At 37.9% G+C, this 26,419-nt stretch overlaps 1 protein-coding gene across 1 annotated transcript in view; it reads left to right on the top strand.

Annotated features, from left to right (window-relative positions):
* Positions 1–26,419, top strand: part of VPS41 (VPS41 subunit of HOPS complex) — a 186,927-nt gene that overhangs the window by 49,739 nt on the left and 110,769 nt on the right. Inside the window, exon 4 of the mRNA XM_021935859.2 lies at positions 1,776–1,853. Coding sequence (XP_021791551.2) covers positions 1,776–1,853 — 78 coding nt within the window. The remainder of the gene's footprint in view (positions 1–1,775; positions 1,854–26,419) is intronic.

Raw genomic sequence — 26,419 nt, 5'->3', positions numbered from 1 at the left:
AATAATTATTTTATGTTTTCTTTCTATTTTAAAGATTAAATGAATGAAATTAGTAATTTAGAAAAAAGAAGGGAAGGGATTAATACTTGGGTAAATTACGTAAAACTTGTAACTTCCATAAAATAAAATGTAATTAGAAGTTCAAAAGTGGCCTTTACAGCGGTGTCAGAGAATGACAGCATTAAAGCGTTTTAAAGATCCAAGCTCCCTTCTCCCTTAGTTTCCTAACAAACTAAATATAGTATTTATGAGGAGAATCAATATCGTGAAATACTTGGGGTGCAGTGAGCTTTTAAGACCCGTTCTTTTACCACAGATAGCCTCAGAATGGAGTATTGTTTGTTTTCAATTCTTATCATATGTGGTGTTTTTCTATTTAAATATTGTCAGTGCCACTGTAGCGGTAAAATTACAATCATTCGAGTCCTCTATTTCTGATTAGAACATTCTTTTGCTTTGGAGGAAGCATTCCTGTTTGTTTTAACTATTCAGACTAATTTCCCCCCAGAATTACCTATTCCCCTTTCCCTTCCAGCGCCCAAGCATTCTGTTTTCACCAGGCTTGCTGTCTGCCCTGGATGACTAATCGTCATGGCACCTGGTGCATTCAGGCAGGCCTGTGCAGCGGAATCGTCATACCTAGTTATGTCTGCACACCTGATGTTTTATTAACCAGTATTGATTTTTTTACCCTGGGGACTTTTTTCTTCCTGAAAAAAGGCAACCTTGCAGGAGTGAAAGGCATTGCAGGGGATGAATTTCTAATGAACTCCTTCTTTCCCTTTTTGTGACTCGTCTTTAATGTAGCTTCATATTTTAAGTGCCTGAACTGAAATTTCATTTTAAGCAATTCCATTTTGATAAATCCTTTTAAATCTTGACTTTCTGTAAGGTTATTTTTTAAAGATTGTGCTGCTTGACTGAAACACTTAGTGGTGCCTGTAAATTTGAGCGTTTCATTATGGGTTGCAAGGAGGCATGCTCACATGCAATGAAATACAGAGAATTTTGGACTATTTGAGTAATGCTGAAATCAATAAAAAGGGAGAAAACTCTCATGTCAGATTGTAGGTAGTCCTAAAGTTTCTTCCGGTTTATTTAAGGTTAGTTCAGATAATTAAAGAAACAGTAGGAGTTACGACATAAAATGAATATGTAGCTCAACAGTTATTTTATGACACAAAAGGGGTTTTTATTTTGCATGATAATATAAACACTAATACTCAACATTATACATTAACTTTTATAGAAGCATCCTAAAGCTAACTGATGGTATGAGTACACCTGAGATTTTCGGTTTCTCAATATGGCATGGATTTTCCATTTGAAAAAATAATTTGTTGTTTGTGTATGTGTGCAGCTTAAGCGATAGCACTGATTTACACATTTGCCATAAATTAGGGGGAGTTTCTGAATCATTCTCTTCTCACTTTGAGTTCAACTGTAGGTTGGTCGTGTTTTCACCACTGCATTTTTAATTTACTGCCTCAGTCCATCAGGCATTGTGTATAGACTGCATACACACCATTAGTTGTCAGTAGATGAGGGTCCTCATGAGTCATTCTGACAGCTGGCTTGCACTATCACAATAAAATAGGCCCTGTTCTGTTATTTCCCTGAAGCTGGAAACAAGCCTTCTCCAAGGAATGCATATCTTCTGAGACATTGCAGATCATTTATGCATTAAGCGTCTTGTCTTTAAAAATGGTTTTATTACTACTTGTGTATTAATAGTATTATTAATTAATTAACTGGCCCCTTTGTTCTTCTTACAGTTTTTGGCATTGGGCACACATTATGGCAAGGTTTATTTACTTGATGTCCAGGGGAACATCACTCAGAAGTTTGATGTAGTAAGTATTCTGTATAAAATAATGTATGAGCTAAACTTCATGTTAAGTATTTGTGTTTTAGAATATTGGTTTACCAGTTTGTCTTAATAGCATAAAGAGGATCTTTATTAATTCAGTCAGAGTGCTAAGAGTATAAAATTGAACTTTATAATGTAGTCTAAAAACCTAAAGGTGAACTTATAAAGAAAGGGGTCTAGATACATGCATTATGTATTTTGACCGGGTATCTATTATATGCAAACTCCATGTAAAAATCTATACATCTATTTAATTGCAAATTCTTAATTATAGTCATCTATTTGGCTAATTTCGGGCATCTAGAATACTTCTGTGTTCTTTTAAAATTGTGACAATGTAGAATGTCTAGATGAATTGTTGTTAAAAGAAAAATTGCTGCGTTGCTAGTGAATAATAGTGCAAATTTACATACTCTGGAAGTTTGTGGAATCCTTAAAGTATGAACCCCCTCATTTAGTGACTAATGTCAGTTGTAAGTACATGCCCTGTCTTCTTATTGAGATGCCAAATGTAATTGAAAGTTGATTGATCACCTTGCTGAATCAGTTTATCTCTTCTAAATATACAAAGAAAATATTTTATGTGACTCTTTTGATGCTTGGACTCTTAGGGGATTATATTGATTGAAAGCAAAGAACCAGGCTTTCTTTTTTAATTGTGCTTTGGAATCATTGAGGATGAAGATACTATTGAATTTGAAGCTTGATTTTGGTGTGTAAGGTGTACCTTAAAGGTGTCAAGAACTTCCATGGTTGTGTAAATATGACACAACCATTTGGTATGAAAAAGGTGCTCATTTCGGGGTAAAGGTGCTCATTACTACTTTTTTGAAGAAAGCATCAGCACTTGTCAAAAGATCCATCTACTGATGTAGTTTAGAAAGGAGATTACAGTTTTTAAAGCTGACACATTGTTTGGGAAAGGAAAAGGGATGCCTTGTTTTGCTAAAAAGAAATAGAACCCTGGAATGAGGACAATCTTTGGAGCAGCACAGACAGGGAATTACGTGCTCTAATCATACTGATGCATCAGGCAAATCCCTTTGAGGTAAGAGGAATATACTTTTGACTCTCCCTCATCTTCCCCCTGGACACTGGACATGCATCTTGATGACCAAAGCATTTGGCCTTTCAGTTGCCATCCATTAAAATGTGTACCTGGTACCGGGCCAGGGCTCGTTTTTGTGGCGTTGTGCATGCCCCCTCACCTTTAAAAAGATTGGCTGTATAGTTTCTCAAATTTCCTGCTCCCATTAAATGAGTCCCTGACACTCTGCTTCTGTCTTTTTCATATTAAATAGAAATTGCAGTGTTTGCTTGCTAAGGTTCATGGGCATATACCATTGGTTCCATTGCCAAAAGTCAGTCCTTGTATCTGTTCCATATAAGCCTTCAGTTATATCTTCTCTCATGTCTGTTTTATGTCGAGTATATCCTACATCCATCCTCTTTCAGGTAATTTATGATATCCATAAATTTGTACAAATCTGTCTTCAATTCTTTTTTCAGTCCTGACTATATGACATCTTTGAAAATGAAGCTCTCTATAGCTTTGCACCTTTTATTTGGCAAGGGAGGAAGATAGTTTGGTGCTATTTTTGTGTGTTTGTTTACCTTACTGAAGAAGTTGATAGTCTGTTTTTGAAAGTTCTCCTTAGGCCATGGCTTCTTCGTGATCATTGGCAGAATCTACTGCAGCCAAGCGTCTGTCTGCCTAATGACCTGGCAGTTTGCACTCCTAAGTACATATTCAATAAAAATACATGCAGTGCATATGTCCACACAAAAAACAGTTTGTTAATAATAGTTTGATTCATAATAGCCTCAAACTAGAAACAACTCAAATGTCCGTCAATAGTAGAATGGATAATTGTGGTGCATTCTTAGCAAATTAAAAAGAACAAACTATTATAGATTAATTTCATAGACTTAATGTTCAGCCAAAAAAGCCAGACCCAAATATGTTCGTGTGGTATGATAGCTTTTATATGGTCGTCAAGAAAAAGCAAAACTAAATTATAGCAATAGAGTTCAAATAGTGGTTTGACCTGGGAGGGAGCACAGAAGAGTCTTCTGGAGGGCTGAAAATACTGTCTTGGTGGTTTTCTCATGATCTACATATGTAAAAATCACTAAGCTATCATTTGAGATCTTTGTACTTTATATAAATTGTTCCTCAATAACACGCACATACTTGCACAAACACCTATACATGTGTACATGTCTTTGGTTGAGCTTGAGCAGTGCTCAAATCATCCTGGTTTGTTGAAGCAACCCCTTTCTGCTACTTAATTCTGAATAATAGTAAACTTCCTAGGTTGATACCCTGTTCAGAGATCATTTTGTACGTCAATCATGTCACTGAGGTTATTCCCATGGCTGTATATTCTAAAGTTACATAAGAATGTTGACAAGATTCTGTTTTATACAGCCATCTTTTGTTAATGAAGAATGACAACTGCTAGAGTGATACTTTATTATGCATATTAATACTCAGTTTTCAGAATATTTGAAAGAATATTCAGCGTATGTTAATTCAAACACTTTGGCCATAAATTTTTTTTGAGATTATTTCTAGATATAGCTTTATGTTAACTCAAAACTTAATTGCTAAAGCAGTTTTACTTAACTCACAGAGTAAAATAACATGACTTCAGAATTCTTACAGAATCTTAGATTCCTTCTAAATTCCCACAATATTTATGCCCATATAACCACATTAATCATAGTATAATCATGCGTCGCTTAACAGTGGGATGCATTCTGAGAAATGTGGCGTTAGGCAATTTTGTTATTGTGTGGACATCATAGCCTCTACTTACACAGATCTAGATGGTACAGCCTACTATATACTTAGGCTGTATGGTATAGCCTGTTGCTCCTAGACTACAAACCTGTACAGCATATTATTGTCCTGAATACCTTAGGCAATTGGAACACAATGGCAAGTATTTGTGCCTTTAAAGATACCTAAATATAGAAATGATACCATAAAAATATGGTATATAAGATGACAAATGAATGATACATCTGTATAAGGGACTTACCATGAATGGAACTTACAGGACTGGAAGTTGTTCTGGGTGAGTCAATAAAGGAGTAGTGAGTGAATGTGAAGGCTTAGGACAGTACTGCTGTAGACATTATTAATCTGGTACACTTGAGCTAAACTCAATTTATTTAAACATTTTCTTTCTCCACTAACATATTAAGCTTAGCTTACTGTAACTTTTTTTACTTTATAAGCTTTTCAATTTTAAAACTTTTGACTTTATAATAGCACAGCTTAAAGCAAGCACATTGTACAGCTGTACAAAATATTTCTTTATATATTGATTTTATAAACTCTTTTCTATTTAGTCTTTTTTTTTCTTTTCTACTTTTAAAACTTTTTGTTAAAAATGAAGATACAAACACACACATTAGCCTAGGCCTACCCAGGGTCAGGATCTTCAATATCCACCTCCGCATTTTGTCCTGCTGGAAGGCCTTCGGGGCAGTAATGCACATGGAGCTGTCATCTCCTGTGATAACAATGCCTTCTTCCTGATACCTCCAGAAGGACCTGTGTGAGGCTGTTTTACAGGTGACTTCTTTTTTTATAAGTAGGAGGAATATATTCTAAATACCGATAAGAAGTATAGTATAGTAAATACATAAGCCAGCAACACAGTCATTTATTGTCATTATAAAGTGTTATGTAGTACATAATTGTGTGTGCTAGACTTTATATGAGTGGCAGCTCACTAGGTTTGTTTACACTAGCATCATCACAGACACATGAGTAATGTGTTGTGCTGTGGTGTTACTAGACTGCAATGACACAGAGTGATAGAAATTTTCCAGCTCCATTATAATGTTTTTTTATCTAAATATTTAGGAAAAGATAGCTTGTAAAGCATTACAGTCTTATGGGACCACTGTAGTCTATGATGTAAACCAAAAATAAAATTCTAAGCTTCTCAGTCTACTGAATGAACTCCTCCTCTCAGGATTCGTGGAAAACTGGTTCAGGCCATGATGGGAATGGGGATTCAGACATGCCTCATGATATTCTCTTCTTTTTGGAATTCAGGCACAACTGCCCAGCATTAACATTAAGACAGAGATCTTAAGACTGACAAAACAGAACTCTTTGTAGTGTGAAAGGAAATAAGATACCAAATTCCAACCTGACTATAATATGGCATCACGTGACAGATAGCAGGCCCTGAAAGAAGTCCAAGTATTTTACTCTAATATATATTTCTTTGACATATTTTGAAAGAGCTGTGTCAAGCTGTCTCTTTTGGGGAAAATTTACATTCTGTAGAGAATCCCCTTCCCTTTCCGGGTCTTTTTCTGATCCTGAAGAGAGTAGCTTCAAGGTCTGAATAGGAAACATTTGTCATGTGTTACCTCTAAGGGTGCCACCTATGAGACTTCTTCTGCATAGTAAGAACCTTGGTCTTCACAATTCCCTATCTTAACTCAGATATGCCTTTCTGCTGATTCTTTCTAGTGATAACTCTTTCAAGCAGTTGCCAATCAGAACATCTTTGAATCTATCTATGACTTGTAAACATCCCTCTTTCCTCTCATCTCCTCTTTGAATTGTCCCAAACCATTGGTTTTTCTGGACCAAACCAATGTGTACCTCACATGTATTGATTGATGTCTTAGGTCTCCCTAAAACATGTAAAATCAAGCTGTAACCCAGCCACCTTGGGCACATGTTCTGAGGATCCCTTGAGCTTTATTATGGGTCATGGTCCTTACATTTGGCTCAGAATAAATCTCTTAAGAGTATTTTACAATTTGGCTTTTTAGTCAACAGTGGGTGTATGTGGTCTCTTGTTGACCAAAACGTTGTTATGAAGTGCATGATTGTAGTTACTTTTTCTTTAATAGCCTCCAATTTATTTAAGCATTTTAATTAAAAACTTGTTAATTAAGGGTACTTAGTTTGAAGCAATGATCAAATTATTATGCCATGTCTCTGTTAAATATTTAGGAGCATTAGGCCATGTGTTTTAAATATTTATTCCTTTAAGTGTGCTAGTGAGAGAGCAAAGAACTTGCTGATCAAACATAAATTTCTACTGTTTACCTTTATGTGTTTTTCTTTCTTTGCTAGAAATAGAAAATGATGAGGTTTTGCTGTAAGGCACTATGGTAAGAGACATTATATAAATATTTATATAATGGATGATTATGAAAAAAAGGGGATTAAAACAAAACAGGAGCTTAGTGGGCATTTTGTGTTAAGATAAATATCACATTTTTGAAATTAATCTCTTGAGGCAGAGGTGGGATGATGATTCACCTTGTCAGCTAGCAGAATCTATTAGTATTTCTATTCCTGTTTTTGATTTGAGATTAAACTAACAGACTGTATTCCTTAGTTGCTCACACCTTTCATGTTCATGTGCTAGTAAAAACAGACTTCTGTCCATCTAACGGTTGTGTCTCTGAGAACATTTCAGAGTTCTTTGTTACTTCCCACATCAAGTCCTAACTATCTAGCTAAGCATTCCAGACCCTGGTCATTTGGTGAAACCCACCTTTCTAATCTTAGTTTTAATTTCTTCCCCTCTAGTAATTTTTATCTGTTCACCACCTTCTAAATTTTGCCGTGGGCATGCTTGTTTCTAAGCTTTTGATCACTTCTTTTCTCTCTAGAATGCACTTCTGTGAATCTCCATTCTTTCTGCAAAGTACCTCCCCTGGATTGTAGCCCTGAGGTGTTTTCTTCCTCTAAACTCCTGTATTATTACTATTTCACTTGTAGTGTGGCCCCTCATAGTGTCAGTACCAGCCTCACATTCATATTTGAAGTCTTGGAGGATAGTTTTCATGTCTCCTGGTATAATCCTCTCCTCTTCCTCACCTTTCTCTTTTCTCTGGTGCTATTTGGTATCCAGTAAGTATATATTGGCTGGTAATATTGTTTTGAAACAAAGCCATGGAACTGGTGATTTTCTGTTACTACCTTTCAGGAAGGCCTCTGGGAGCCAGTTCTCTGTTCTCCTCTGTATTATTCCACCTTCACTTGCCCATTGGATGTATAATTAGAAATTTCGTACTGAGAGCTACTGCAGACTGAATTGTTCCCCACCTCCTAATTCATGTGTTGAAGTCCTAACCCCCAGTGTGATGGTATTTAGAATTGGAGACTTGGGGGGTAATTAAATTTTAGATGAGGGCCAGGCATGGTGTAAACTCAGGAGGCTGTGGCGGGAGGATCACTTGAGCCCAGGAGTTCCAGGCTGCAGTGAGTTATGATTGCACCACTGCACACTCTAGCCTGGGTGACAGAGCAAGACTCTGTCTCTTAAAAACAAAAACAAGTTGAAAACAATTTAGATGAAGTCATGAGGGTGGAGTCCTCAAGATGAGATTAGTGCCCATATAAGAAGAGACAGGAGAGACCTTCCCTTCCTCCCCTTTCCTGCTGGCCATGTAAGGACACATCCAGAAGGCTGTCTGCAAGCCAGGAAGAGAACTCTCACCAGAATGTGACCATACTGGCAGATTGAGGACCTCCAGCCTCCAAAACTAAGAGAATTTCTGTTGTTTAAGCCACTGTATGATATTTTGTTATGGCAGTTCAAGCTGGCTAATATAAGATCAGAGTCTTAAATCTTACTTTTGGAAAGTAACCCTTATATTTAGCAGTATTTAAGTTTTTAATATATACTTATACCTTTTCTAGTTGCTATGGGTAATGTGTAAAGTCATCAAAGTGTAGAAACTAAAGAGACTTTAAAAGATCATTCCAGGTATAAAAGGTACCAGGGAAGAAGTGTGATGTAAATTGGGCTTGAGCTGTTCTGGTTATGTATTCCATGCCCACTACTCTTCCACCCTTATCTCCTTGTACATTCAAGACCTCTGTTATGTAGCGAGACAGTCTTATTAGGGCACTTCCCTAACTTAAGTATCAAAACATGTTTTTGTGACTGGTTCCTCATCTATGAGTGATGATGGTTTCATTTTTCTCCCTGGACTTTGGGACTCAACCATCTTTTGGACTGTACTCCTGACCTTTTGTTGCTTTCTTTGACTTAGAAGAATTTATTTATAATATAAATCAGCTCCTCTTTTCTCTTTCCTCTGGATTAATATATGAGTGTTTGGAGGATCACCCATCTCTCTTTTCATGTTTCAGCAAAAGAAATGATCGTCTTCCTTCTCTCCTCTCTTTGACAGTATAATCCTGAAGATTCAGTGTTCCTTTAAGCTGCTTAAATTGCATTTTTAATATTCACAACACAAACACCTTTTTTTTTTTTTTTGAGACAGAGTCTCAGTCTGTCACCAGGCTGGAGTGCAGTGGCGTGATCTCGGCTCACTGCAACCTCTGCCTCCCAGGTTCAGGCAATTCTCCTGCCTCAGCCTCCCTGAATAGCTGGGACTACAGGTGTGTGCCACCATGCCCAGCTAATTTTCATATTTTTAGTAGAGACAGGGTTTCACCATGTTGGCTAGGATGGTCTCAATCTCTTGACCTCATGATCCGCCCGCCTCGGCCTCCCAAAGTGCTGGGATTACAGGTGTGAGCCACCACGCCCAGCCCACTTTTTTTTTTTTATCCTTTACATGGCTTAACCATCTCCTTCTTTGTGTTACCTCCACTTTCCTTTTTTTTTTCTCCACTTCTTGAACATACGGTACTTTTGTCCCAATTCTTTGCCTCAATGTCATTTTCCCCATAGAATGCTAATTTCCTGAGGACGGTTTGTGTAATTTATCTCTGCATCATCAGTGCTCAGCATAAAAGCTAGTGAACTGATAGAAATAAGAAATTAATGGAAGTTGGCTGAACTAATCCATAGTTCCAAATTTGCAAAGTTTCACATATTTACAGTATTTTCCAGATAATCGAGGTTTTTTTTATACTTCCCTCTCCCATAATCAGGATTATTGTGTGTACATTATAGGAAATTGTTTGGGCATGACCATCTCTTTGACAGTTAATACAGATGCCATACATTCATTATTCCCCTAAACAGCCTAACTGTTTTGGGCTTATTCATAATGTGGCCAGTGTGATGCTGGGTGACTATTCATTGAAAGAATCTTTGGAGCAGATCTATAAACTTAAGCTGTGTATCCTTGAACAAAGAACCATGCTCTACTCTTGGTCTAATGGTACTCACTTATCGACCTGAAGCAAATACCATCTGTAGTATGCTGTTCTAGATGTGACATCATTAATTGACAAGCAGGGCATGTATCTTTTTGATATGATCAAAGTGGTTCATTGTTGGCTCAAATGTGCCAGTGCCTGTAATACTTGTTTAAGACTGATTGACAGGTCTCAGATTCTTGTGTGTTTAAAGAACTTGTTTTCTATATTTGAACTCCATATTTTGAGTGATAAGAGATGTGTCAAAGGAATTGAGAATTACTTAAATGGAAATCATTCTAACTTCTGATGAATGATGCCAAGGCAAGTCATATTTCCAGTTGTCTGCATTAAAAAATAATCTCAAGTTTGTGGGTTAAGTATTTATAGGTAGCTCGATAATTTTGATGGCTTCTATGCACCAAAGTGGCTAAGAAAACATGGTCAGAATTAAGGATGCTTCTCTCTTTTAGAGTAAAGTGTCATACTTACAGAATGTTTTAATGTCTGACCCTTTAATGGTAACTCCATTTAGGCAAATATCCCTTAAATAGCTAAAATTGAAAATGCTCCTTCACTGAATGAAATTACCCTGGTATTTCACGTATTTCAAAGTCAGGGTTAAAGTAATTTTAACTTTGTGGAACATGACTCTGAATTGGGTAGTAGACTGGGGCTTAGTTGTCTGAAGCCTTTGGATTTCATTCTTCAGTACAGGGTACTCTCAGTTCTGGTGCTTCTTTCTTTGGGGTTCAAGGCCATCATTGCAAAGTAAGAGCTTTAAAAGGATTATGAATAAGACGTAGACCTAGGGGAGGAATCTCCACCTTTGTAAGTGGGAGATGGGGAACCTGTAGAAAGTGAAATTTGAGGTGAATCTGGAAAGATGCATGTGCATTTTCCAGGTTGTTATAGTGGAGTTAAGACAGTGATAACATTCTTCTTATGAAACAGGGAATCACCAAAGGGTGAGGAACATTTACCATGGACTTTTTATCTTCATATGTATTGTGTTAATTATCTAGTAGTATCTTGAGAATCAGGGAGTGGAGAGGAGAGAATGGATGGTGAGATGCAGTGGGAGCAAATTATTTGGCAGGTTTCACCAAAGGACCAAAGGAAAAAGAATGGAGTGATTTCAGGGGAGTGTCTTTGTGGTGACTGACTTTGGAGTTCAGGGTATTTAGGGAACTAAATGAACCAGAAGGATGATGGTAAATCAGATGTCAGGGACTAGAAGGCAGGGGCTTTGTATGTGGATAGGGTTTGAGTGTCTGTGCATATGGTTTAACAACAAATAATTTATACCTTGAGTTTGTTTTGTTGATAATAGACTTCTTAGTCTCTGGGAACCATGACAGGGTATATTTCAAAATGATAGTGTATGCTTCTTTCTTAAACAAGCTCTGTTTTTCTGTTTGAGTAGCTTTGTTTGAGTCACCTTCTCTAGAACTTATTTATTTGGCTATAATTCCTAATGTTTTTCATTTAATAGGATTATGATATATTAGGATAGATGAATACTTAATGGGTATTTTTCATCTATCCACTCAAGACATGAAGTTCTTGTTACCCACACAACAGGTTGGTTTGATTGCTGGGCTAGGTATCAATGACCACAACTAAGGAGATTTAGTAAGATTTAGTATTTAGTAAAGGGATTTTATTGGTTGTAACAAGTAAGGAGAACACCAGGGATAGTTCTCAAAGCAGTGTCTCTCGAAGCTGGGGACTGGGTCAGGTTTTATAAGCATAGGGTAATGAGGTGTGATCTGATTGGATCTTGCAATGAGGTGATGCTGGGAGGCCTGATCTGACAGGATTCTGCCTTGGGGTAATGCTAGAGCTCCATCTGATTGGATCCTGGATCCTGTTGTGTGGTGTTCACTTCTTAATTCATCCTGCTCTTAGATTCCCCCTGTGGTTGCATGCTTGGTTCATCTGGGCATGCTCAGGTTACATGAGCTGAGGGTCCATGGCAAATGAAAATGCACAACCTTGTTACCCAGAAGTTGAATCATATTGTTCTGGTGCGACTATACTTCCACAACATTCTTGTCATTTGGTTGCCCAATCTTTATTTTATATTTCTATTAAGATGAATTTCGTTATTTCCATGGGCAGCTATTAAATCTTCACATTTTTAATTTTTTTTTAGTTTAATTTATAGCAAGGAAAAAAATCATATTAAAACTAATTAAAATGGAATAATTCATACCACTAAATATACCTTTAGAATGGCTGAAATTACAAAGACGAATCATACCAAGTATTGGTGAGCATGTGGAGGAACTAGAATTCTCATACATTGCTGGTGGATGTACGATAGCATAACAACTTTGGAAAACAGTTTGGCAAAATTTTGAAACATGAAACATACACCTATCATACAGTCCAGCCTTTCAAACTTAGGAAATGAACACATATACACCTATAAAGATTTCTACATGAATATTCATATCAGTTTTGTTTGTAATAATCCCAAAGTGGAAACAGTATATATGTCCATTTGCAGGTGAATGGGTAGACAAAATGTGGTATATCCAAACAATGGCCATTCAACTCACAATAAAAAGGAATGAACTATTGATACGTGCTAAGTATGGATGAATCTCAGCTCTATAGTGTTAAGTAAAAGAAGGCAGATTCAAAAGGCTACATATTATAATATTTGCATTTAGATAATATTCTAGAAAATGCAAACAAACCTGTAGTCACAGAAAGCAGATCAGTGGTTGCCTGGAGTTTCATCTCAGAGGAAAAGAACTAAATGCCCTGTGGGATAGTCTAAAAATCTGATTTCATTTTACTGATGTGGAAAAAAGATTAATATATTACTCAGGGCTCTCTTCGTTGCTTGGTGGCAGACATGTGTGTGAGTCCTAACCTAATCATATAGAAGGAGTTTCTTACAGAAAAAAGCAGGTTTGTTACTGCTTTAAGCTGCCCAGGAACCAACTTTTCAGTGTCCCGTACACATAGTGAGTGATGTGAAATCTTTGGGTGGGGTTGGGATATTGTTACTGACTCTTTCCTTCGAATAAATTCTATGGAAATCACCTGGACAGATGCTGTAAACATTTTTAGGGTTCTATTGCAGATTGCTACATTTCCCTGCAGTTAGGTTACACCAAAATTATGTTCCCACCAGCAGTCTGTTTATCATTGTATCTCATCACCAACATTGGCTGTTATTATTTGAAAATTCATTGCTGCTTGGATTTCTAGAAAATGGGAATTTGTCAATTTAGTTTGTATTTTTCTGGTTCCTAATGAGGCTGTTTACTCTTGAGAATTGTTAGTTTATATACTTTGCCAATATATGTGTAAAGTTCTAAATTGATTTGTAATTAAGGAGTTCATTGCTTATAAGCAGAAATAACATTGATCGGGGTGGCTCATGTGATGGCTCAAAATCAGAAGAATTAAGTCGCTACCAAGTCAAATTTAACACTTACCAGTCTTCCTATTATTAAATAAAATCCTATGATTTGCTTTTAGGAAAACATTCAATTTCACACTGAATTATTAATATTTTAAATCTGAACTTTTTTTCATTTGCTTGTGCACTTGTTTTGATCTTTAAGTTCTTTAAAAGCTTAATTAGAAGGTGTTTGTACCAAGTGTTAAGAGTATATATATTTTTGTTAAAATGTTACTTACATAAGGAACTCTTACAGATCCATAAGGAAAACCCAAACAACTCAGAATGAAATTGGGCAAATGACATGAACAGGCGGTTCTCAGAAGAACACCAAATGCCCGGTAGCCGTGTGAAAATATCCTTGATTTCTATAGTAATCACAGAATAATAAGGGAAATGTGAAGTAAGACAATATGGTACCATTTTATACCCATCAACTTGGCAAAGCATTTAAAAGTCTGATCAATACCAGATCCTGGTGCTGGGCCAGGGAATTGGGAGCTGTTCTCCAGGTTGGAAGGTATAGAAAGTCTGGACACAACTTCTTATTTGAAGAGTGACAAATGTCTGCTAGTCTATGGGCTTATCTTTCAGTTTCCCATTTATGGTGTTGTAGGTTCAGAAATTTTTTATTTTAATGCAGTAAATACGTATCAGTCTTCTCATTTATAGTTTGTGTTTTTTGTGTCTTCTAAGGGAAAATTGTATTTGCTCCTACAAAGTTGTAAAGATATGATACGGAAGGCGGGCAAGGAAGTTCTGGGAAGAGAAGAGCATGTCTCTGGCTAGGGCTCCACTCCTGGGCCTATACCTAAGGACCTAGGTGTGGACAGGAATTCCTGTTTTCCTGCCCAAACGTTGCATTTCCGGAGATCCCCCTGTCCTGCCACCACCGCCCCCCAACAACCTGTGCCTATAAAAACCCTGAGTCCCTAGTGGGCAGAGACAAAAGCAGCTGGACGTCCAGAGGAACACATCAGCAGAAGAACACACAAGTGGGACATTGAGAGGAGCACATCGGTTGAAGAGCATGCCAACAGGCACCAGCAGACACCGGCACCCTGGTCTGGGAGGTTGGAGGAGAGCCTGGGCTGCTGAGCGGCCAGACTTCAGGGAAAAACCATCTCCCTTTTGGCGCCCCCATCTGCTGAGAGCTACTTCCACTCAATAAAACCTTGTACTAATTCTCCAAGCCCAGGTGTGATCTGATTCTTCCGGTACACCAAGGCAAGAAACCCTAGGATACAGAAAGCCCTTTATCCTTGCGATAAAGCAGTGGGTCTGATTGAGCTGACTAACACAAGCCACCTACAGATGGCTAAACTAAAAGAGCATTCTGTAACCCACCCCCACTGGGGCTTCAGAAGCTGTAAACATTCACCCCTAGATGCTGCCGTGGGGTCAGGAGCACCATAGCCCGCCTGTCTGCATACTCCTCCTAGGGGTTTGAGTAACGGGGCACCAAAGAAGTGAGCCACATTGCCATCACATGCCCTGTGAAGGAGATAAGGGAACTTGTCTTGTTTCAATATTCTCTATATGTCCTTCTAAAGTTTTAAAGTTTTGCTTTTTACATTATCTTCACTTTTCCTCAAGAAAAAAATTCTCACTGGACTGTGAGAAGAATTTATTCCTTGATATTGTGACAGATACTGAAGTTCTTATCTTGCCAGAAAAAAAATTACATGAAAATGAGTCCCCTGAACCTACTGATTTCCCATTTTCTTTCCTTAGCGCCTGTCCAGCCCTTGACCCTATTGCATTAGTGGAATCTACTATCCCAGATTGGATATAGAAAGAGCAGTGTTGTTGGAATGATTAGAGAAGAAACTCTGGCGGGGCGGTAATATCCAGCAGAAGGATGGTTGGTGGGTTCTGAGGTGGCAGCACTGCATGCAGACCAGGCTTGGGGTCAGACGTCAGCCAGCCGTCCCTGCCCCATGTTCATTAGCTTGATGTGTTACCACACTTTCTTCATCTGTAAAGTGTGGATCATAGTCATACCTCTCATTTAGATGATGGTTTTGAGAATTATATGAATGAATACATGTAAAACATGTAACACAAGGCTTAGTAAACATTAGTCATTATCAGAAGGTAGATCAAGCTAAGAGTCCAATTGAACATGTTTACTACACTTCCTGAAGAACCGTTATTTTTGAATTTATTCATATGGTTGGCTTTAATAATGTTCAGTTGTATATGGGGTAGGGAAACCGAAAGGGAGGTAGGGAAGAAAGAAGGAAAAACAAAGGGAAAAAAAGAGAAGCTTCTGCGACACACCCGTTCTTACACCCATTTTGCTGCCTCCCCATCCCTCAGCTCCTGTGTTTATTTGTGTTTATTCTTTTATCACATGACACAAGTAGTATTTTAAGAACATTATTAAGCTTGAGTAATTAGGTGTGTGAAGTCGATCCCAGTGCAGGTCTAGTGAGTTGACTTCAGAAATGTCTTTTCGACATAGCAACATTGCAACATGGCTTGTAAGATGCTTCTTTTGAAAAGTTTTGAGAGACTACTTGGAAAATGATTTAATGGAGATTGATAAAGCAATGTTTTCACACTGGAGAGAATTATAACAATAATTTCTGTGGTGGAAGTAGAGCCGAATTTGTGAAGTGTTCAGTGGTCTTTCTTCATCATATGTTGGAAAAATAAATTAGGCATTTTCTCTTTGATTAATAACTTGGTCTCAATTATTTAAATTATTTGTACTCCCCACCCTTTTTAGATAAGTGACTTTTACTAACGTGGAAAACAAGGGCTTTACTCTCTTAAACATTTAAATTTTAGATAAATAGAATGCATTAGCATTGCTGCAGCCATTATTAAATCAAAAATAAAAGTGAGAAAAATAAGAACACACCTTTACTCCTAACAGATTTTCCCTTCATCGTTGATGGTATCATTTACTTGTATATTGAGAACTTAAACAGGGATATTAATGGGCCCTGCTGAGATGTTCGTAAAACTCTGCAGCCTTCGTGGATCTGCTATATATTTGGCTTTCTTTAGCTGCTTTTATTAGTGGAGTTTGTCCTCAAACACGTGGCATAGCAGATCCTTAGGATTAGGATAGCCTAAGGATCTGAGTCTAAGGATCTGAGACTTAATTTTACAGAATATTAACATACTTATAATTTCCTTTTTAGTTATATCGTCTCAGGGATGACAACCCCATTTCTGCTGCCTTACTCTTAGAGAAAAAAATTTATTACACTCCTAGGGAATGTTCTCTGGGAAAAAAGGAAGAATTTTGGTTTCTGGAACTGTAGTGTTAGATGCCCTGTGGACTAGGAATCTTAAGGCTATGGCCAACTACTGGAGGATGCTGTATTTTTTTTTTTAACAAACCCATTTGGATACTAAAACATCAGTGTTTATTTCTAGGCTAAATTATCATTTAAAATAGTTCAGATCAGTTGGATTGTATGATGTATGAAAATGTCTATTTTGTGAATCAAGTTGGAATGGAAGGGATTGTCCCTTCTCCACTGAGTTCTGGCTCCACAGACAACACTGAACTATTCCCAGCAAGGTCCTGCCAGTGGGACAGCCCTTTTAATTATTAGACAGCTTATCTTTTTTAAGTCCTTGTTTCGTTTTCTGTGTGGTCTACTGGGCCAGACAAGGTGAAGTCTCCTACTCTTTTTAAATCTAAATACCGGGCCCAAGAAAAAGCCACTCTTTGCCTAGTTGCAACGACTGTGTTTCCAGACTCCTGATGAATATTATCTCTTTAGAAGGCCTGTTCTCTTCTACCCTCAGTGTTTTCTTCCATCTCTGTGACGTTTTATCCCCTATCATCTGCCTCCATTATTCCCCGTATATCCTCCTGATGCTTCTTTTAGCTCGTTCTTTCCTTTGCTGGTTCTTTATATTGCCATCATCCTTGTTCACGTCTTTATTGAATCTCACCTGGGTTATTGCAGTAAAACCCAACTGATCTCCCTGCCTTGTGTCTCCCCTAATCCCTCTTTCACACAGCTGCCCAAGTAATCTTCCCAAAGTAGTGCTGGGATTTTGTTATTCCCCTCCCTGAAAACACTCGACTGACTCCTTGATGCCTGTGGAATAAAACAGCTCTTCTGTGCGGCACTCAGGACTTCTGCTTTCTGTCATAACAGTGGTCCCCTGCATTGCGCCTACACTGTATCCAGACTTCGTCCTTTGGCTCTCATTGGAATGCACTTTCTTGTCTTTGCTTACGCAAATTATCGGTGTCATCTTCTCTGTGACGGTCCTTGATGACTCCATGCAGAAGAATATGTGTTTGGTATTCATTTAGTAATTGCTACTTATTCCTTCAGCAAACAGTCTCCAAGGATGTGCTAGGGATATTAGACAGATAAAACACAGACCCTGTTCTCAAGTCACTTGTGAAACTTGCCATATAAACAATGGTTAGTAATGTAATGTGTTAGAGTATAAAATAGAGTTGTTTTCAAAGTACTGGGGTTACAGACTCTGTACACAAACATCTTGTATTCGGTCCCTGTGTTTTTTTTTTTTTTTTTTTTTTAATTCTCTTTATATCATGTTGGGTGTTTGGTACTATTAGTTGCTTTTTTGTTAAATGCTGTTATTAACGAATTCTGCATTATTCCCTTGCAGTAATCCGGTGACTTGGTCATTCTGTGTTTCTCTATCACTCTTTCTTTTGTATCTTTGTTGGATGTATGTACAAGCAAGGAAAATATTTACTTGGTTTAAGAACAAATAATTTTTTAAATCATATTTCACACATTGTTTGTCACCATTTTGAAAACTTAGTTGTCTTTCATTTGAGGTTACTTACATATGGAAAAAAAGTTTATTATTTTTAACAATGATATTCTTTTTAACAATGATATTCCAGTAAAGTGGATTGTTTCACAGTGATATCAGAACCAAGTGTAGGGTTTGGTTTATGGCAGGTGCTTGGCAATTCTTCATTGACAGTGTGAATACTAGAAAGAGAAACTTTGTTGGCTCCTTATGTCATTGCTCAGACTGGTTTTGATTTACATAAAAGGTCCTATTAGTTTTCTCTCTTCCCTGCCAAATTTAGTATTGTAAACAACCATTCAAGACATCATCAGGAGACCACAGTGTAACTTGTCCAAGGTGTTGATCTGAACTGTTAGGGAAATTTAACTTTCTCTTAGTAGCAGTAGAATATGGGCATTGCAAACTCCGGGGAAAATGAGCTCCAACTCTAGATTTACTGTTCATCTACCTCACTGTACAGGACAACTTTAGGATTTGTAGCATCCCAGAAGGTGACTATCTTCAACCTGAATGTATTTCAGTGATTTGTAAGCTTAATAAGGGCAAGGATCACATTTGTTTTGTGTACTACTGTGTATTTGGTATCCAGCACAGTCCCTGGCATGAGAATAAAAGAGATAATTTGTACAAAAAGCCTCTTTTTTTCCTTTTATTGAAGTAATGTTTTGAATATTTCCCAGATTGTGAATAACTGTCTTGGGTATATAGTCACTGGTGCCGTGTGCAAGCCAGGCTTCTACCATTGTCCATGGGCATGTGGCAGGCATGGGCAGAAGATGAAATTTAACAAAAAGAAAACAGCTCAAGGAATCAGCAGTATGCCAGCCTTTTAGGAGGCAAACCCTTCAAATCCTCCATGTGCTTTTAAAGGTTGTTAGGATTTAGAAAACCAACGTCTATCTAATAAGTCTTCTGTAGGCGGAAAGGCCGTTCTGTGCCCCTGCCTCTGTTCAGGTTCTACCGTCCTGGTGGGTGCAACAGCAGGTTGAATATCTGAGCCTTTTACCTGTCAGCCATGTACACAGGGCTGTTGGTCTCAGGCACAGAGTAGGGACAGCAGCCTAGGGCTTTAGGGGTCAAATGAAGTTGCAAATGGTCATTGCCTGTGGTCTCATAAGTTTACAACATATAAATGCTCTTGTGGGGGAGGTGGTTAAAAACTCTTGATTAGAGGAAAAGTTAAGGAAAAGAGTAGGGATATTTTAATGAATAAGCAGAGACTGATATATAAGCATTCTCATAAATACAGAAAATTTAAGCTCCGTTGTTAAACAGGGATGACATGGATGGGCAAAATTATTTTCTTTCCAAACAAGATGACTCTTCCTCAGAATTTCTTTCCGTTCTTCACATTCTCAGATGATTTTTATTTTTTTAAAGATTATTTCCAAGATGTTAGAGTTTAATCAAGGATGTTTATATTCTAATAGAGTAATTTGATTTTTAGATCATTAGAATGGAAGTTTAAGTGGCTAAAGTTTCCTAACAAATTTACTTTTTTCAGTCTATGTTAGAAGTTAGAGAATATTAGGGCTATATGGAGATACATATAAATGGTGCAGTCGTATATCTTGAAGTAATCATTTTATATTATTCACTTTAATTTTGTAGCATCAGGGCACAGCTCTGATGAACCATAAAGCCACTTGAAGCACTGCAGCTAGTTTGAAATCACTGGGAAGGAATCATCTGCAGTTCAATCGACTGTGATATTTGGGAAACATTTGTGCACTCTTGTATTAGGAGTATAAAACTCATCATCTCAAATAATAGACATGTTATTGTTTCGTATTATTAAAATAGCAGTATTGGTATGACTAATTTTTAGCTACTATATAACTTAAATAGATACCTTTCGCTTAGAAAGCAGCATTGCTTCTATATATAAACAGAGGTGAACTTTTTAAAGTATACATTTATAGTAGATAATCAATAGTTGTTTTTGGAATAAAAGGATATTTCAACCACATTTTCATGCAGTATATTAAATGTAACATAACCTGGCCATGCCACATTTTATCACTTACCCCTTCTGTTTATAAATTGCTGCCTTTTGAATTTCCTAATTATTTCTCAAGTTGGAATGAATTGTTACTGAGAAAGCATTATTTCCTCATCTGTAGAAACGGCAGCTTCTGTTAAAATCTGGATTGTCTTGAAAGAGCTTCCATTTAATATAGTCATTCAGTTTTAAAGGCGTAGAGTCATCTTTAACACCTCATAAGAAGACTTTTTTGCATATTCATGTTAATTCTGAAATATAATTAGTGTTACGGGGACATGATTGCCACATGTGGACTGTCAGCTCTTCATCAGCTACTCAAATCTGATCAAATCTTCTCAGTTGAGTATTGAAAACCTTGGGTCCCAAAAGAACAGGGGCATGTCAGAAGTTAACTCTTTCCATTGAACTTAATTGAGGCTTTATCATCCTTTAAATTTTTTCTTATTTTTAAGAAAATAACATTTTAACAGAACTCTGCCTCTGCTTTTATTCCGCTCTGTAGTTGTCTTTTTCTAGAGCTTTTGTTTATTTATGTATTTGCCTGTTTTCTCGTTACATGAGATGTGCTTCAGACTCCGAATGATTGTGGTTCTTGTTCTCTCGGGAGCTTCATTGAGCTTTTCTATGCCAGATGCTGAGTTTAAAGTAGATTTCTGCTCTCTTGGGCCCACAATTAAGTGCCAGAGACAGGCAGCAAAGTGAGTTATTGTTCTGAAACAGAAATGCTTGGATAGAGACTGATGTGAGAACACACAGAGGGGTATGCCATCCTGCAGAAAGGAAGTTAGGGGCCTTCCCATAGGAGGTGATGCTTGCATTGAATCTTTTAGAAAGAGCAGGAATTAGCCAAGTGGTGGGCGACAGAGGCTGTGCATGGCCTATTCTAAGCCGAATATATAGAGTTAAAGAAAACATTTAAAAAAACCGGGATATTTAGAATCTTGTGAATCTTTAGGATCTGGCTGGAAATGAGCCTGAAGAGATAGGTGGAGCCACACAATGAAAAATGGCTTTATCAGTAGGACGACTGTATATTTTACTCTTTAAATGAGGATGAAAGGGCAGCTCTTAATAATTATACCTGGGCAGCCGTGATAGACACTGACAAGGGCAAACTGGGATGTATGGTTATTCTGTTTGAAAACCATATTAAGGAATTTACTTTAAACAGAGTAGCAACATGCTTAATTTGCTTTTAGAAGACTAACTTTGGGATTCGCAGTGTGGAAAATGGGGTGTTGGAGAAGACGAGTATATGTCAGGGGATGTGCTTGTGGGGCTTGTTTGGGGAAGTGGTGTGAATTAAGAGACCATCTGCTACAGCAGTGGGAAAAGGATGGATTTGAGAGGTATTAAGAGAGATAGAAGGATAGGACTTAGTGACTTTTGATTGCTTGTTGGGGGTGTGAGGGAGAAAAATTTCTCTGGGATGACTCTTAGTACTCTGGCTTAGATAGCTAAGTGGACTGAGGGTCATTAGGTGAAATAAAGAATACAGAAGAAGGCACTGGTTCTGGAACTGACAATTTAACATAGAGCTGTAGAGTAGTTGTTAATGTGAATATGCAGCTCTAAAGAGAGGCCTGAGCTGGATTGAAAATACTGCTGTTTAAGAGGCAGGCTGAGGATCTACAACCTGAAAGGGTGACTGAGAAGTTGTGAGTAGAGGCCAGCTGCGGTGGCTCACGCCTGTAATCCCAGCACTTTGGGAGGCCAAGGTGGGTGGATCACCTGAGGTTAGGAGTTCGAGACCAGCCTGACCAACATAGTGAAACCCTATCTCTATTAAAAATACAAAAATTAGCTGGGTATGGTCACGCATTCCTCTAATCCCAGCTACTTGGGAGGTTGAGGCAGGAGAATTGCTTGAACCCGGGAGATGGAGGTTGCAGTAGGCCAAGATCACGCCATTGCACTCCAGCCTGGGCAGCAAGAGCAAAACTCCATCTCAAAACAACAACAGCAACAATAACAACAACAAAAGTTGTGAGTAGAAAGGCAGGAAGGAAATGAAGAGAAGTGGGTGTAATGGAAGCCAGTGGAGGAGAGTTTCAGGGGCCAGAAAGTCATGGGGACTGAAGGGCACCCACTGACTTTGAAGCTAAGAAGGCTTTGGCAACCTTTCCCCCAGCAATTTTGGTGGTGTCATTCAGGTAGAAGACCTATTTCTTGTCTACTAGTAAATGAACATAGGGAATGAAAGGAAATAGGCAGCCATTCCTTTGTATACCTTGGATGATTGGTTCCTTGCAAGTATCTTTTCTCATCAATTGGCAAAAATGGTAACTTGAGCAAGAGAATAGTGAGGCATGTGTATATATATTTTCCACATCCACGCTCATGAGGAATGAAGTACATCTGAGGCTGGCCAGCCAGGCTTCTTTGTTGGTTAAATGACTGTGACGCAATTTAAACAGTATTTGTAATGCAAAAATTGGTTCTTTTTTATTTCGTAGTCTGGCTCTGGATTCCTAGATACTTACTCAATTCTAAGTGTAGTTATTTTAAAATCTAACTGTAAATATTTTAAATTGGTTTTAAATGAGAACAAAAGGGGGAAGGAAGATGAGTTGCTGCCAACACAGTGGCGACTCTTAGCTGTTCAGGGGCAGAAGGGCGAGGTCACGTGAGAAACTTGTGTACTTCAAGTGCAGGAGCGGTGAACTGGACCAGGGAGTGAGTAGGTCTGGTCCTTTTCACTATCTGTTCCCGGGATGAAAACATTAAATGGTTTTACTGTTTCAATGAAGGAAGTCATCTCTTCTCACTTTTAAGCGAAAGCCAGCAGTCTGTCTGGCAATTAATATGATATTTCCATTTGCTAAGGGGACTGAAATTTTCAGCGTCTTAATTTTCGTTTCTTTCATTTTACATTTAATGTTTACTTTTGCATTACTTTGTTTTAATTCTGAACTAGTTTTTCATTATATGTTTAGTAATCATTGTTTCTGTTTTTTATGTTGAACATTTAAAAATCTTCATTTACTTAACATTTATAACATATCCAGAATTTAATATTGCTGTGATGCAGACTAGGAGTGTATTCATTATTTTTTCTTGTAGGATTTTTGTTCAGTCTCTTTCCTAATATTTGTGATGATTGTTCACTTGAGAGCTAAAGTCTTCTCCCCCATTTCCCTAAGGGGAAGCATATTGTAATAACTGTCATTAAATAATTTCCCCACAAACGTGTGCAATAGGTTCATGTTTTTATAGCCTATTTTTTGGTGGGAAGGAGTACTGATGTGCTAGGTAAGAATGATGGATTTTGCTTTTGTCATTGGGCCCATAAATAACAAAAATATAACAGAAAATAAAAACATAACAATAGTTTACTTATTTTTTTACTCAACAGTGTTTATATAACTCATTGTTGTCAATGCTGAGGGAAAAGAAAGTTGGAAGGAAGCAGTGGGTCAGCAGCATCAGTGTCACAAAGCAGTCAAGGATGGGAAGGCTGAAAGAATTCCCCGTTTGCTTCAGCCTCTGAAGTTCTTGGCAACCTTAGGGAGAGCAGTTGGCGATGGAAGGGTGGACAGCAGCTAGCTGCCATGCTACTCAGGAGTGGCAGTGATGGGAGGCCCCAGAGCACTGAGTGGATGGCTCTCCTAGGGAACTGACTGGAGCCCTTCCGTCTTCCCTTTTGCGTTTACTGAACCTATATTGTGAGACTTTCAAGAAAGCTTCATGAGAGTTCTCCAACTTCAGGATTGATTGTTTGATTAATATATTCTCCATCTTGAATCAAAGAAGGGTTTAGTGCTGGAGAGGAAATCTTAGAGCAACTGAAAAGATTGGAGAGTTTATAGTTAAAGAATATACTGTTCTGGCCGGACGAGGTGGCTCACACCTGTAAATACAGCACTTTGGGAGGCCGAGGTGGGAGGATCACCTGAGGTCAGGAGTTTGACACCAGCCTGGCTAACATGGTGAAACCCCGTCTGTACTAAAATTACAAAAAAGTTAGCCAGACTTGGTGGTGCACACCTGTAGTCCCAGCTACTCAGGAGGCTGAGGCAGAAGAATCGCTTCAACCAGGAGGCAGAGGTTGCAGTGAGCCGAGATCACATCACTGTGCTCCAGCCTGAGCGACAGAGTGAGACTCTTGTTTCAAAGAAAAAAAAAAAAGGATATACTGTTCTGGTTTTAAAATAAGTCAATGAGAAAATAAGTATTTGTATTTGTTTTTGTTTTGTTTCATTTTGTTTTGTAGATGTATAGAAAACCTGGTATTAGGTGTGTTTTTCATAGGCTTCTTAAATCCAGGTGGAGGTCTTGCTTCCCTCCTGGGTGCATCATCAGTGGAGAGTAAAATAAGCAGTAAAATGAGCTTTTCCCAAGTATGAAAGAACAGACGTTTGCTTTTCACACATGGAGTGTAAGTGTGGCGTGCTTGCTAACTGTGACTAAAGAGCATGAAGCTGCATAGGCAACCATGGGGATGCTGGGATTGCTAACTAGTGGGTCTCTGAGAGAACGAAAATGAAATCCTGGCTTCTATTTCTTATTCATTCCTCTCTGTGTCCGTGGGGATGCAGCATTTTTGAAGGAATCAATTATCCATTTGTTAGTCAGAGGAACCTTACAAATTATACATTAGCAGATTGATTTCTTGGGTTCACCGTTGGGGGACTGATAGCTTAAGGTGGGATGATGAGGAGTGTCAAGGGAAAAGAAGTTGCCACAAAGAACACCATTAAAAGCAGCTTTCGAAATGACCGTGAATTTATTCCTAATTGAAGAGCTGACATAATCCATACTAAGTGTATTTATTTCAAGCATCTTACATTAGGTAATTGATTATCGCATGAGGTGTACATGTTGGTAATTTTGCCTTTTCTTTAAATTTAAGAACTCGAGACCACCTGTAGTGGACTTAGATTTAGAAGGTGTGTGCTGGTCCTTGCCCCCTCCTGCTTACTCGGACTTCTTTTTTTATTCCATTAAGGAAACATTTTTGTATGTTCTATAGTGTCAGCTTGACATTATTGATTTTTGAACAAACTCACTTATATTGTCCAGAATTCCAAACATGTCTCCATTAGTAATAAAATTGTAGCTAATGGAAAATACAGCTGAGGCCATTTTTCTCTGGTCTTCTTTTCTCTGGTCACTCTCTCTTTCCTATATTTATGCCAGTATTACATCTTTGCAAACACACACCCCAAATTATATGTTTAGATGTGATGCTTTCTGCTCATTGCTGTTATGGTGAAAGGTTTAGGAAAATCAGTCATTTTAGCTATGTAGAATCTTGTACTGGAAGGTTTCCCTCTATGTTTGGGAATATCCTGTACCCTTTCTCTCTTTCCTGTTGTTGTTGCTGTTGTTTTTTTTTCCTGTCGTTGCTGTTTGTTTCTTTGTTTTCAGTATATAGAAATGACAGATGTGTGTAAGGCATTTGTTTCTTTTATAGGAGGAATGATTATGGATGCCAGGCTAGTTGCATGCAACATTGACAGTTGTAATATTGAAATCTTCTTGTTTATTTGTTCTTTATTAAATGTTATGGAACTGTTATGGAAATGGAATGTGCGTCGTAATGGTACTCAGTTATCACTCAAAAATATGCATTTGAGTTCCTGGAATCCTGGTTTTAAATATTATATTTAATATCTGGTTTCTTTTTGTTTTTAGATTAATGAATTCGCTACCTTGCCATATTTTAAAACTATCTTCTGATTAGAAACAAAATAAATATTTTTTTTTTGTAGAAATCTAGTAAAATATAGAAAGGAGTAACCCAAACAATAATAACTTAGCACTCAGATATAACCAATGCTAATATTTGGGAGTATCTGCTTCCAGTCACATAGGTGATATACGAATACTCTAAATATAGTAATATTCGGCTAACCTGGAGTTAACCAAACTTCAAAGTTTGAGAGCACAGTTCTCCTGACAGCCAAATCTACCCAAGCCTTCTGACACACACTGCAAATTCTGGGGATTCCCAAAACCACCCTCATGTTTGATAGGTAGGAGACTCACAGAACTCACTGAAAGCTGTTGTATTAATGGTGCTTTATTACAGGGAAAGGATACAGGTCAAAAATCAGACAAAGGAAGAGAGAACATACAGGCTACAGCATGGGAGAGTTTCAAATGTAAAGCTTTCATTGTCCTCAGGATGTGCTACCCTCCTGGTATAGATGTGTGCTGACCAGAGAAGCTCACCTGAGCCTCAGTGTTCAGGATTTTTATGTAGACTCTATTACACAGCATGATCGATTGAGG

This window comes from Papio anubis, chromosome 4 (genome assembly GCF_008728515.1).
Source record: "Papio anubis isolate 15944 chromosome 4, Panubis1.0, whole genome shotgun sequence".
Taxonomy (NCBI): Eukaryota; Metazoa; Chordata; class Mammalia; order Primates; family Cercopithecidae; genus Papio; species Papio anubis.
This window is presented reverse-complemented; position numbering and strand designations above follow the sequence as displayed.